Source organism: Trypanosoma conorhini, assembly GCF_003719485.1.
Source record: "Trypanosoma conorhini strain 025E chromosome Unknown Tco_14.4_contig_00507, whole genome shotgun sequence".
Lineage (NCBI taxonomy): Eukaryota > Euglenozoa > Kinetoplastea > Trypanosomatida > Trypanosomatidae > Trypanosoma > Trypanosoma conorhini.
The window spans coordinates 1-10,209 of NW_021704595.1; the positions used below are offsets into that span (position 1 = coordinate 1).

At 68.7% G+C, this 10,209-nt stretch overlaps 5 protein-coding genes across 5 annotated transcripts in view, besides 2 other annotated features; all 5 read left to right on the top strand.

The window, feature by feature from the left end:
• Positions 1–172: 172 nt before the first annotated feature.
• On the top strand, positions 173–1,339 carry Tco025E_06984 (pteridine reductase; the record flags this gene model as incomplete). Its single annotated transcript, XM_029373851.1, has 1 exon — positions 173–1,339. The coding sequence occupies one exon, from the start codon at positions 173–175 to the stop codon at positions 1,337–1,339; it is 1,167 nt and encodes a 388-aa protein (XP_029226031.1).
• Positions 1,340–1,856: 517 nt separating this feature from the next.
• Positions 1,857–5,807, top strand: Tco025E_06985 (putative helicase; the record flags this gene model as incomplete). The annotated part of the gene is made up of 1 exon (XM_029373852.1): positions 1,857–5,807. The coding sequence occupies one exon, from the start codon at positions 1,857–1,859 to the stop codon at positions 5,805–5,807; it is 3,951 nt and encodes a 1,316-aa protein (XP_029226032.1).
• A 204-nt stretch (positions 5,808–6,011) lies between these two features.
• Positions 6,012–6,051: a microsatellite.
• A 259-nt stretch (positions 6,052–6,310) lies between these two features.
• Positions 6,311–7,213, top strand: Tco025E_06986 (HUS1 checkpoint protein; the record flags this gene model as incomplete). The annotated part of the gene is made up of 1 exon (XM_029373853.1): positions 6,311–7,213. The coding sequence occupies one exon, from the start codon at positions 6,311–6,313 to the stop codon at positions 7,211–7,213; it is 903 nt and encodes a 300-aa protein (XP_029226033.1).
• Positions 7,214–7,356: 143 nt separating this feature from the next.
• Positions 7,357–7,375: a microsatellite.
• Positions 7,376–7,540: 165 nt separating this feature from the next.
• Tco025E_06987 (tryptophanyl-tRNA synthetase) lies at positions 7,541–8,881 on the top strand (the record flags this gene model as incomplete). Its single annotated transcript, XM_029373854.1, has 1 exon — positions 7,541–8,881. The coding sequence occupies one exon, from the start codon at positions 7,541–7,543 to the stop codon at positions 8,879–8,881; it is 1,341 nt and encodes a 446-aa protein (XP_029226034.1).
• Positions 8,882–9,139: 258 nt separating this feature from the next.
• The window catches only part of Tco025E_06988 (dynein heavy chain, cytosolic), a gene marked incomplete at both ends in the record, with an annotated part of 1,290 nt that continues 220 nt past the window's right edge, over positions 9,140–10,209 (top strand). Inside the window, one exon of the mRNA XM_029373855.1 lies at positions 9,140–10,209. This exon is cut by the window's right edge and continues 220 nt beyond it. Coding sequence (XP_029226035.1) covers positions 9,140–10,209 — 1,070 coding nt within the window.

Below are 10,209 nucleotides of genomic sequence, written 5' to 3' on the forward strand. Positions count from 1 at the left end.
GCAACGCGCCAAACCGTGTGCGGCCCGTGGAGACGCCAGGCGTGCACGCATGGCGACAGACCGAGCGTGAGGTGAGCGTCGTTGTGGCGCTGGCGGTGATGGTTGTTGTGCCAGTCTGGCTCCTTCTGCTCTCGGGCTCCCAGGAGGAGCAGAGGCGTGAGGGCGTGAGGCGATGGGCCATGGGGCAGCAGCAGCAGCAGCGCGGCGGCGAGTGAAGCCGCCTTCCACGCCCACCGAGGGAGGCTCGGAGTGTGAGACTGTGTGTGTGCGTGTGTGTGGTGTAGCGGAGAAAAAAGTCGCGGAGTGTTGTCGCGGAAAAATGTTGTTGAGTGTTGTCCGCCGCGGTTGCGTTGCCCTGCGGTGTGTGTTGGCGCGTTGGGCCCCGTTTTGCCGCCCCGCCCCGGGCATAACTCCGCCGCCGCCTCTGGTGACCGCCTTCTGCCGTCTTTTTCTGCTTGAGGAGGGAAAGGGAGGGAAGCGGCGCGGGAAGGAACGCGAGAGGGGGGAATGGCTGGAGTGTCGGGTGCAGCCGCGGCGTGTCCGGCGGCCGTTGTCACCGGGGCGACGCGGCGCGTCGGCCGCAGCATCGCCCTGCGGCTGCACCGGCGGGGGTTTCGAGTTGTCGTGCACTACCGCCACTCCGAATCGGCGGCGCAGCGTCTCGTCGCGGAGCTCAACGCCTCCCGTGCCGAGTCTGCCGCGGCGTGCGGGGGGGGGCCTTGGCCTCGGCGGCCCTCTCCTCGAGTGCTGCGAGGGCATCATCGACTGCTCGTTCCGCGCCTTTGGTCGGTGCGACGTGCTGGTGAACAACGCCTCCGCGTATTGCCCGACCCCGCTGCTGCCCGGAGACGACACGGGCGACGCCGCGGGCGCCCAGCCGTTTGATGTGCGCGTCGCCGAGCTGTTGGGCTCAAACGCCGTCGCGCCGCTGTTTTTGATCCGGGCGTTTGCCCGCCGACAGGCCGAAGTGGGCGGGTCGGAGGGTCGCGACCTGTCGGTGGTGAACCTCTGCGACGCCATGGCCGACCTCCCGCTGCCGGGCTTTTCTGCCTACACGATGGCGAAGCACGCGCTCGACGGGCTCACGAGGGCGGCGGCGCTGGAGCTGGCGCCGCGCCACATCCGTGTCAATGCGGTGGCGCCGGGGTTGGGTCCTCTCCCCCCCGCAATGCCGCAGGCGACGCGGGAGGAGTACCGCCGGAATGTGCCGCTCGGCCAGCGCGAGGCCTCCGCCGCCGAAATCGCGGACGCCGTCGCCTTCCTCGTATCGAAGGACGCAGCGTACATCACCGGCGCCACGTTGAAGGTGGACGGCGGGCTGAGTCTCGCCCGGGCGTGAGGCGGCGGGCTCTGGGGTGTCTCCGTTTCCCGCGTCGCTGTCTCTCTCCGGGCGTCTCTGCGGGTGGGGGCCCTCGTACGGTGTTGCGGGAGCAGCGCTGCCTCGGTGGCGGGCGGGCGTGAGGGATGGGAACCATTTCCCACGCCCACGTTGCATCCGAAATTAGCTGAAGGTGGAGCTGCGACTAGTATTTTTCTCTTGTTTTTTGTTTCTCGTGGCCTTGCGGGTTTTTGCGGCGGCCGTGAGATCGCATGTGCGTGGGTGTACTTGCGCGGGGCGTGCCGAGACCTGCGCCTGGGCGGGCGGCGCGCCCTCGGCGCGGCAGGGGAAGGAGAGGAGTGGGGGAGCTGCCGCGGCACGGGCACGGAGAGAGCGAGAGACGGGGTCGATGTGTGTTCTGCCCCCCTTCCTGCTGCGCCCCCCTTTTTTATTGCAGCCATCTGCGTGCCGCTTCGCCCCCTCTTCGGTGTTTCGTCGCTCGTGGTGCTCAGGTCACCGCGTGCGGCAGAAGGTACGAATGCGCCACGCAAAGGATGCAGGCACAACGCAGGGTCGCCCGCCCAACGTGCGGGGGCTCGACAGGGCCGCCGTCAGCACGATGGAGCGGTTCCCCATCGGCCACAAGTCGGCGCTGCCGATGTGCGTGGACGCGGAGGTTGTAAGGAACAGCGCGGGGCGGCTACCCTCAGCGAACGCCGGGAAGTTTCGGCCGGCGGCGCACCTCGCAGATCCCCGTGCCCCGGCGTACGGGGCGGATGCGGCGGCATGGCGTGGCACCGCGCCAGACACTTTTGGTGCGAGCGGCGGGGAGGGAGGGCGGCCGTCGGGGCCCGTTTTTTGGTCTCGATCGGACCGCGAGGAGAAGATCAAAACGGAGACTATCCGACGTGCGTGTCTCTTGGTTGAGCAGCAACTGCGCCTTCGCCAGGCCGAGGCGGAGTTGGCGCGCTGGGAGGCGGCGATGGAGGACGTCGTCCAGCGCGGCCAGCGGGGCGGCGAGGAGGGGGCGAAGGCGGCGGCGCCAGGTGCCAGTGCGGCGGCCGCGAAGACCCCCGACACGGACGGGGGCCGCGCGGGGGCCTGCGACGACGGCGCCGCGGCGCCTGCCGAGGGCGGCAGCGTAGTGCCGCTGGTTAGCATCCGGAGCCTCGGCGGCGCTGCCTCGCGGACAGCCCCCCTCAATGCCACTGCGGGGGAGGAGCTCGAGCGCATGCGCCAGGGGGCACAGGGAGGCCCGCTGCGGGGGCTTCTGGAGCGGCCACGGGACTCTGCTGGCGAGGGGGAAGGCAACATGGAGGAGCCCGCTGCGCTGACCGGGCGTGGTATGGGCCGAAGGGTGAATATTCGACCCAGGAAGGCAGTTCACCCGCCGGAGTTTGCGTTGACGCTCTCGGAAGAGTTGCCCCCGGCGCCGGGAAGCAGCGGCGGTGGCGGTGGTGCAGCAGCAGCGGCAGCAGCAGCGGCCGGGGGCGTGGATGCGGCTGATGACGTCATTGTGCGACGCCTTGTGGGTGTGCCCAACCACGACCGAGGGCTTTACGCCGCCCTGAGATCTGGCTGGAAAAAGGCCTGTAGGGCCAAGACGTTGGCGCGGATGCTTTTTGGCAAACGCGTCCGTGCCTCCACATGGTGGAAGTTGGCGGGTTCACGTGAGGGAATGTTAGCCGCAGCACGGGGACTCGGGCTTGAGCCCGACGTGTACGAGGCCCTCATGACGCGTTGGATGGAGAACGAGAGGGGCGCGGAGCGGGCCGCGAGGCACGAGCTGGTACCCCAGGGCGAGCGCCCTTTTGGCGGCGCCGCGCACGCGACGGCGCTCACCAATGCGCCCCAGCAGCCCCAGGAGTTCGCGTCCCTGGCGTCTTTGCTGTTTGCAGGGGACAAAGATCTGTCGAGCATGGGTGTGCTGGCGCATCAGCTGGGGCGACTGCAGGTGAGTGGCGTGGTCACACCGGAAGAGGTGGCCCGCATCCTAGAGGGTGATGAGGAGAGTATACGCGACGAATTGGCTCGCCTGTTGGAGTCGGATGCCGCGAGGCAGCATGCCGCACGCCTCGCCGCCAGCCCCAGCCTGAGCCTGAGCCTCACTGGAGGCGCGAATGCCTCCTTTCATGACGTGGCGAAGGCGCTGTTGCGAGAGCGGCGGCGCGCGGCGACAGCAGACAAGCGATCCGGTGAATCGGCTAGCGTGTCTGGGCGAGTAGAGAACCGCCCGGCTTCGAACAGTTACCTCGGCCCCGTGCTGCACGACAGCGCCTCCCAGCCCTCCCTGGGGGAGTTTTTCGTCGCTCTTCCCGACGCGGGCCAGCGTGGCCTACTTCCCTCCTTGTCATCGGGGGAGAAGGCGCCGTCGTGGGCCTCCGTGGCGGGGGCGGAGCGGCAGGCCCTGTGGGAGGCCGCGTCCGAGGGGGAGCGGAGGCCGCTCCGGGAGTCCATGACGGGGGAGGAGCGGCGGGCCGCAACGGCGGCGGCCGGCGGCGCCGGCTCTGCGGACCCCTACACCCGCCTCCCGCCACTGCGGGGCCCCGACGCCGGGGAGGCGGTTGTGCTCGGCCCGGGGCGGGGCCGTCCGGGACGCGGGACGCCCGCAGCCGCTGCCGGGTGGCGCGTGCGGGGGAGGTGGGGCGACACAGCGGCCTCGAGCGAGATGGACCCACTCGAGGCGACGCAGGCGCCCGGCGGCCGGGGGTCCACGGGGTCCGCCGAGGGAGAGCGGAGCGGCCTTCCGCCCCCGTCAGGCGCGGGGGGTGAGGGCGGCGAGCAGCGGTACGACGGGCCGGAGTGGTGGAAGCAGCGGCAGCGGCGGCCGCCGCCGGGCGCAAAGAGCGGCTGGGCCCCCGCCGAGGGGGAGGGGGAGGATGAAGGTGCCCGCCGCTCTCCGGATCGGCCGGCGGAGGGAGCTGACCTGATCGACTTGCTGAATGTCCCGCGCGAGCCACGACGGCGAGGCAAGAGCTTCCGGCGTGCCGCTGGGGCCGACAACGGCGAGTTCGGCAGCGAAGCGGAGGCGAAGTCCGGCGTGCGGTTTTCGCCGCAGTGGTCGCTGGAACACGCGGAGGATGGCTCCGTCCGGCACCGCCCAAAGAAGGTCCCCCGCTTCTTGTACGACGGCAAGCCGAGGAAGAGTCTGGATGCGAGCATGAGCAGCAGCGGCCCGGCGCGTGCAGGAAGAGCGCGAATTCCACCTTTCGTGCGGAGGCCCAAGAGCAAGCCGGCGGGGCCGGTGATCGCGGTCGCCGACGATGCCAGCGAGGACGATTCTGGGGAGCTGAGCAGCTTTTTCGGCAACGACGACGAGGACCTCACGCTCTTCCTGGCGACGTTTCCCGAGGAGGTGCAGCATGTGCGGCTGCGCAACGAGGCGAGGGGGGTGCTGGGGGAGCTCAAAGAGGCCAGCAGTCTGCTGGTGAATTACGCAACCAACGTGCGGCACCGGCTGCCCGAGGGGTACACGACGGCGGCGCCGCGCGAGAGCATTTCGTCCGCGACGGCCATGGCGCAGGCGGAGGAGGAGCTAAAGACGAAGGTGAGCGTCGACGAACTGCGGCAGCGTTTTGAGTCGGAGGGGCGCGAGGAGTACGCGGAGCTCTGGCGGACGCTGCAGGAGCTGCGCCAGAAGGTGCTCGAGCAGGAGGCCTTCCTCAAGGAGTCCTTGATGGACGTCGCCAATCTGTCGCGGCCCGTCCCCGGTGAGGACCGCGACGCCTTTGCCCTGAGGCTCACGCGGGAGGTGAACGAGTACGCCAAGACCCACCGCCTCGACCAGCGACACCTGGTGGGGAGCGCCGGCATGAGGGAGGACTACGCCGCCGCCGTGCAGGCATTCCTTGATAGCTTTGCGCTGACGCGCGGCCGACGCCCGGGCCGCGACGTCGGCTGCCAGTGCACCCCGGAGGACCTCGGCTACGTGGACGAGGAGCTCCGGCGGCTGGAGGAGGAGATGGAGGACCTTTACTTCCATGCGCGTGGGCTGTTCAGCGCGATAAAGCTCACGATCATTGCGGTTGGGAATGTTATGGGGTTCCACGCCTCCCTTGAGCTGGAGACAACGTGCAAGCATTGCTTCTACATATTTGAGAGCCCGCGCACGCTCTGGCCGTGCGGTCACACCTTCTGCCAGCAGTGCCTGCCCTCCATGTTCACGGAGCAGGGCGAGCTGATATGCGAGGAGTGTGGCTCCCTGTGTGAGGTTGGCTACACGCCAAACCTCGCACTGGAGCTGCTGGCGAGCTACCAGGTCATGCAGCGCACCGACTACGACGACGAGGAGGAGGAGGAGGAATTTGGCGGCGGCGTGCAGCGGCGCACGATTGAGGGGGTGCTGGCAACGATGCTGAAGGACCTGATGAGCACGCAAACCGCAAGTGCGGATGCGCCGCGAAGGACGGCAGGGGGGAGGTTGCGCCGCGTGTCATCTGCCGTGGCGGCCGGGGCAGCGGCGTCCAACCCGCCGGGCCTCGTTCCGTGACTTCCGCAGGGCGGAGCGGACGACGAGGCAAAGAGGCGAGGAACCTTCGAGCCCCCGCGATGTACATGTGAGGGAGAGGCTCGCGGCCGCCTCTAGTGATCTCGCAAGCTTTTTTCTTCTTCTATTTTTCCTTTTTTCCTCCCTCTTTGTGGGTGTGGGGGAGCCTACAAGCGGCTCTTCCCGCCCCACTGGCGCCCCCTTCCCTTCCCGTTTTGGTTTTTCGCTTCCTCGTTCCTCTTCCCTCCGGCGTCTGGCGCCCCTGTCGCCGCCGGGCCGCAATGTGAGCAGCGCCCCTCCCCCCGCCCTGCGCCCCGCGGCTGCTGCGGACGACCGCTGTTGGGGAGGGGCGCGTGCCTTCTCCGCAGATGTTGTCGGCTGCCTTCGCCACCGCGATTTTTTTTTTTCTTTGCTTCTGGCGGCGTTCTTTCACTCCTCCCGCCGCTCCTCCCCGGCGTGTGCGCACTGACGCCGCTCTGTGCGGGCTGGACCCCGGCAGGTGGGTGATGAAGTTCAAGGCCACCGTGCGTGACCAGCGCGCCTTCGCCGGCGTGTGTCAGGCGGTCCGCAGCGTCCAGCGGCGGTGCGTGGTCAAACTGCACCCCTCGCGCGTCCGCCTCTTCACGGGCACGCAGGCTGCGGACGACGTGCAGGTGTGGGCCAGCTGCCGCACGCAGGCGATCTTCGGCGAGTTCCAGTCCCAGTCGCAGCAGCCGGAGAGCGCCATCTTCTGCGAGGTGGCGGATCTCTCGCAGCTGCTGCACGTCATGCGCCAGGCGGAGCGCTGCCCAAATGTCACCATCAAACTGACGAAAAATGCGGCGAGGCGGCCGGCACTGCGTGTCTCGATGCAGGGCGCCCGCCCACATCTTGACATCAGCTACGACGTGCCGGTGCGGGTGCTGAGCGAGTCGGAGGTGCGGAGCATCAGCGCCGCGCCGCTCGAGAGCGACGTCGTGCAACTCGTTCTGCCGAGCCTGACGGAGCTATCGATGTTCGTCGAGAAGGTCCGCTCCACCTCGTGCGAGCGCATGACGCTCACGGCGCGGGGCAACCAACGGGCGGACGGCGCCGCTGCCGCCTCCTGCACTCTCGTGGTTGTGGCCGAATGCTTTCTCGCCAGCTTCGCGCTAAAATACAACTCCGCGCGGCTGTGCGAGCGCGGGGGCGACGGCGACGAGGAGGACGACAACAGCGGCGGCGGTGGCCCTGACGGCCGCGACGACGCGGCGATGGTGCAGGCCTCGGTGACGGTGGAGGTGAAACGCTTTGCGCGGCTTCTTGGGATCAAGGAGGTGACGCCCGTCCAGGTGGTGCTGCACCTTGTGGAGGGGCGGGCGGTTGTGCTAAGCCTCTCCGCGTCCTGCGGCACAACGCTGGTTGGCTACATGCCTGCCGTGGCGCAATGATCTCCGCCGCCGGCTGGCCTCACGCGCCGCCCCCGCGCCATTTCCCCATTTCATTTTGTGTGCGTGCACGGCAGATGTGCGTGTGTGCAACAGCTCCTCGCTGCACGGAGAGCGCAGTGCGTCCGTGGCTTCCCCGCGGGAACGGGGGGGGGGGGAGGGGGGCGCGGCGCCTGTTGCTGCTTCGCTTCCCCTGTCCCATGGGGGACCCAGCGGCGTCTGTTTTTTGCTCGTGTTGCCTTCTCGCCCTCTCGCTCCCTCTGTTTTGTTGTTTGCGATCGGTGCGTCGGAGTGGCGCGCGCAGGAGGGAGTTAGTTGGAGGCGTCTGCGATGCGCCGCGTCCCGCGCGCTGCCGCCCCGCTGTTTGTTGCCTCGCGGCGCTGGGCCGCGACGCGGGCGGAGGCCCCCGGCAACGCAGGCGGCGAGGAGGATGTAGTGACGCCGTGGAGCGTGACCGCCACCGGGCCGAGGGGCGTCGACTACGGCCGCGTCCTCACGCGGTTCAAGTCGCAGCCCGTTGATGCGTCCCTGCTGCAGCTGCTGCAGGAAACGTGCGACGCGAGGGAGGGCCGCGCGCGGGCAGCCAACGCCGCGGGGGAAGGAGCGGGGGAGCCAAAGGCACTGCACCATTTTTTCCGCCGCGGCGTTGTCTTCTCCCACAGGGACTTCGGGGGTGCCCTCGAGTGCGTGCGCGCGTCCTTCACGGCGGGGGCGCACCGCGCGTACTTGTACACCGGCCGTGGGCCGAGCGCGCGGGCGATGCACATCGGCCACGTCATACCGTTTCTCCTGACGCGCTACCTGCAGGATGCGCTTGGTCTTCCGCTGGTGGTTCAGATCACTGATGATGAGAAGTACTTCTTCCGCGACATCCCCGTCGGCGGGGAGCGGGCGAGCGAGTTGGCGGTGGAGAACATAAAGGACATCATCGCCTTTGGCTTCGACCCGCGCAAGACGTTTATATTCTGCAACACGGCGTACATGGGAGACATGTACCCAACCGTTGTGCGGGTGCAGCGCATGTTGACGCTGAGTGCCGTGAAGAATACGTTCGGCCTGAGGGACGGCGACAACGTGGGAAAGGCCGCCTTTCCGGCGGTGCAGGCCGCGCCGTGTTTTAGCAGCGCCTTCCCACGGGTGCTGCAGCAGCCAGCCGGGGAGCCCCCGCTGCAGTGCATCATTCCTTGCGCAATCGACCAGGACCCGTTTTTCCTCCTGACACGCAACGTGGCGCCGCGCTTGAGGTGCCGCGCCCCCGCGCTGCTGCACACGAAGTTTCTCCCCGCGCTGAAGGGGCTGCAGTTCAAGATGAGCAGCAGCGCGGAGGCGAACGGCGTCATCACACTCCACGACACAGAGCAGGAGGTGCGCCGGAAGATGCGCAGGGCCTTCTCTGGCGGGGGCGGCACGTTGCAGGACATGCGTGCGCACGGCGTCAACCTGGACGCAGATGTGGCGTACCAATTCATTCGGTTTTTCTGCCCCGACGACGGGCTCGTCGCGGAGGTGGCGTCGAGGTATGGCAAGGGCGAGATGCACAGCGCCGCGGTGAAGGACCTCGCCGCGGACGTCATCGTGCGGCACGTCATGCGTGAGTGGCAGGCGCGGCGGGCGAGCGTCACGGATGCAGACGTGGAGCACTTCACCGGCATCCGCAACATTCTGCTGTGAACGCCGGCAAAAGGCAAAAGAGGGCGACGAGGCGGGAGGCTGCGTGCTGGTAAAGCGAGCGGTGCGGCTGGCCGTGAGGCGTGTGGGGGAAAGAAAGAAAGAAAGAAGATTGATACTAGTAATGGAATTTTATGGGGGCAGCGTGGCGTGTGCCGTGTCTCCCACTCCTCCTGTTTCTTTGCTTCTGCCTCTGCCGGACGCTGCGGCGACGGCGGATTTCGCCTCCCCGCGCATCTGCACCGTAGTTAGTCCACACCGATGATGGATAGGGGGCTGTTGGGCTGCGCGGGGTCGGGGCCGCCCCGCTGCGACACGCGCTGTGGGCGTGGAGGCCGCAGCCCTTTTCGGGGGAGGCGGGGCGCGGCACAACGTCGCGGGAGCGGCGTTGGCGGCAGCGGACACACAGGCGGAGTTGCAGGTGCTTCTGCCGCCGCCGCCGCCGCCGCCGCCGAGGACGACGCTCGGGCCAGTGCCGCGGTGGAGACGCGGTGCATTCAGTCCGCGTTTCCCGCGGCGTTCCCGCACAACGATAGAGTGCGTGTGCGGGCCACGCGCCGCACGCTCGCTGGGGTCGACTTCATTGTGGTGGAACGCGCGGTCGTTGGCCGCGACGACGCGGTGTACCGTGCGAGCCGCAAGGTGTGGGAGCACGTCCCTCGCGGCCAGGCACGCGTCTTCGCCGCGGAGCCCGCACAGCGGGGACCGCCGCAGCTGGTGGCGGCTCTTGAGGGGCTTCGGAAGTTCGGTGAGTTCGACCCGTCGTACGGCGTGGCTCGCGAGGCGCCTGTTGCGGCAGTGGCGCTTGAGGCAATCGATGGGGAGGGCGGCCACGTGGCTGCCTTTGCGCGCGGCGGCGAGCGCTATTGGCTGGTGGGCGCCGGCGACGTGCACATGCTGGTGCGCTTCGGCGTGCCGGGGGAGGACGTCGCCCTCTACGGCGGGGGCGCGGGCGACTCGTGGCGCGCCGCGGTGCCCAGGCGCGTGCTCTGCGTCTGGCGGGACACGTTGCGTGCGCTGCCAGCGGGAGGGGCCGCTGCCCTACATGACTACTTGAGCGCCGCAGGGTACACCGCGTGCTTTGCTGCCGTCCTGCGGGAGTCCGGGCACCTCGTCGACTACGGGCCCTGTGAGGCGCTAAAGTTCTTTGCCCTTACCCGCCGTGGGGCGGCCTCGGGTGCGGGTCTTTGTGTCGACCCCGCGAGCAGCATGGCGGCGCTGCGGTCCTTCGGCCTCAGCGTTGTGGCGCCTCGGCCGGCGGTGGAGCTGGCGTCAGACGAATACGCGGCCCTGCGGGAGGAGGTAGCGCGTCGTCGCAACTGCAAGGGCGC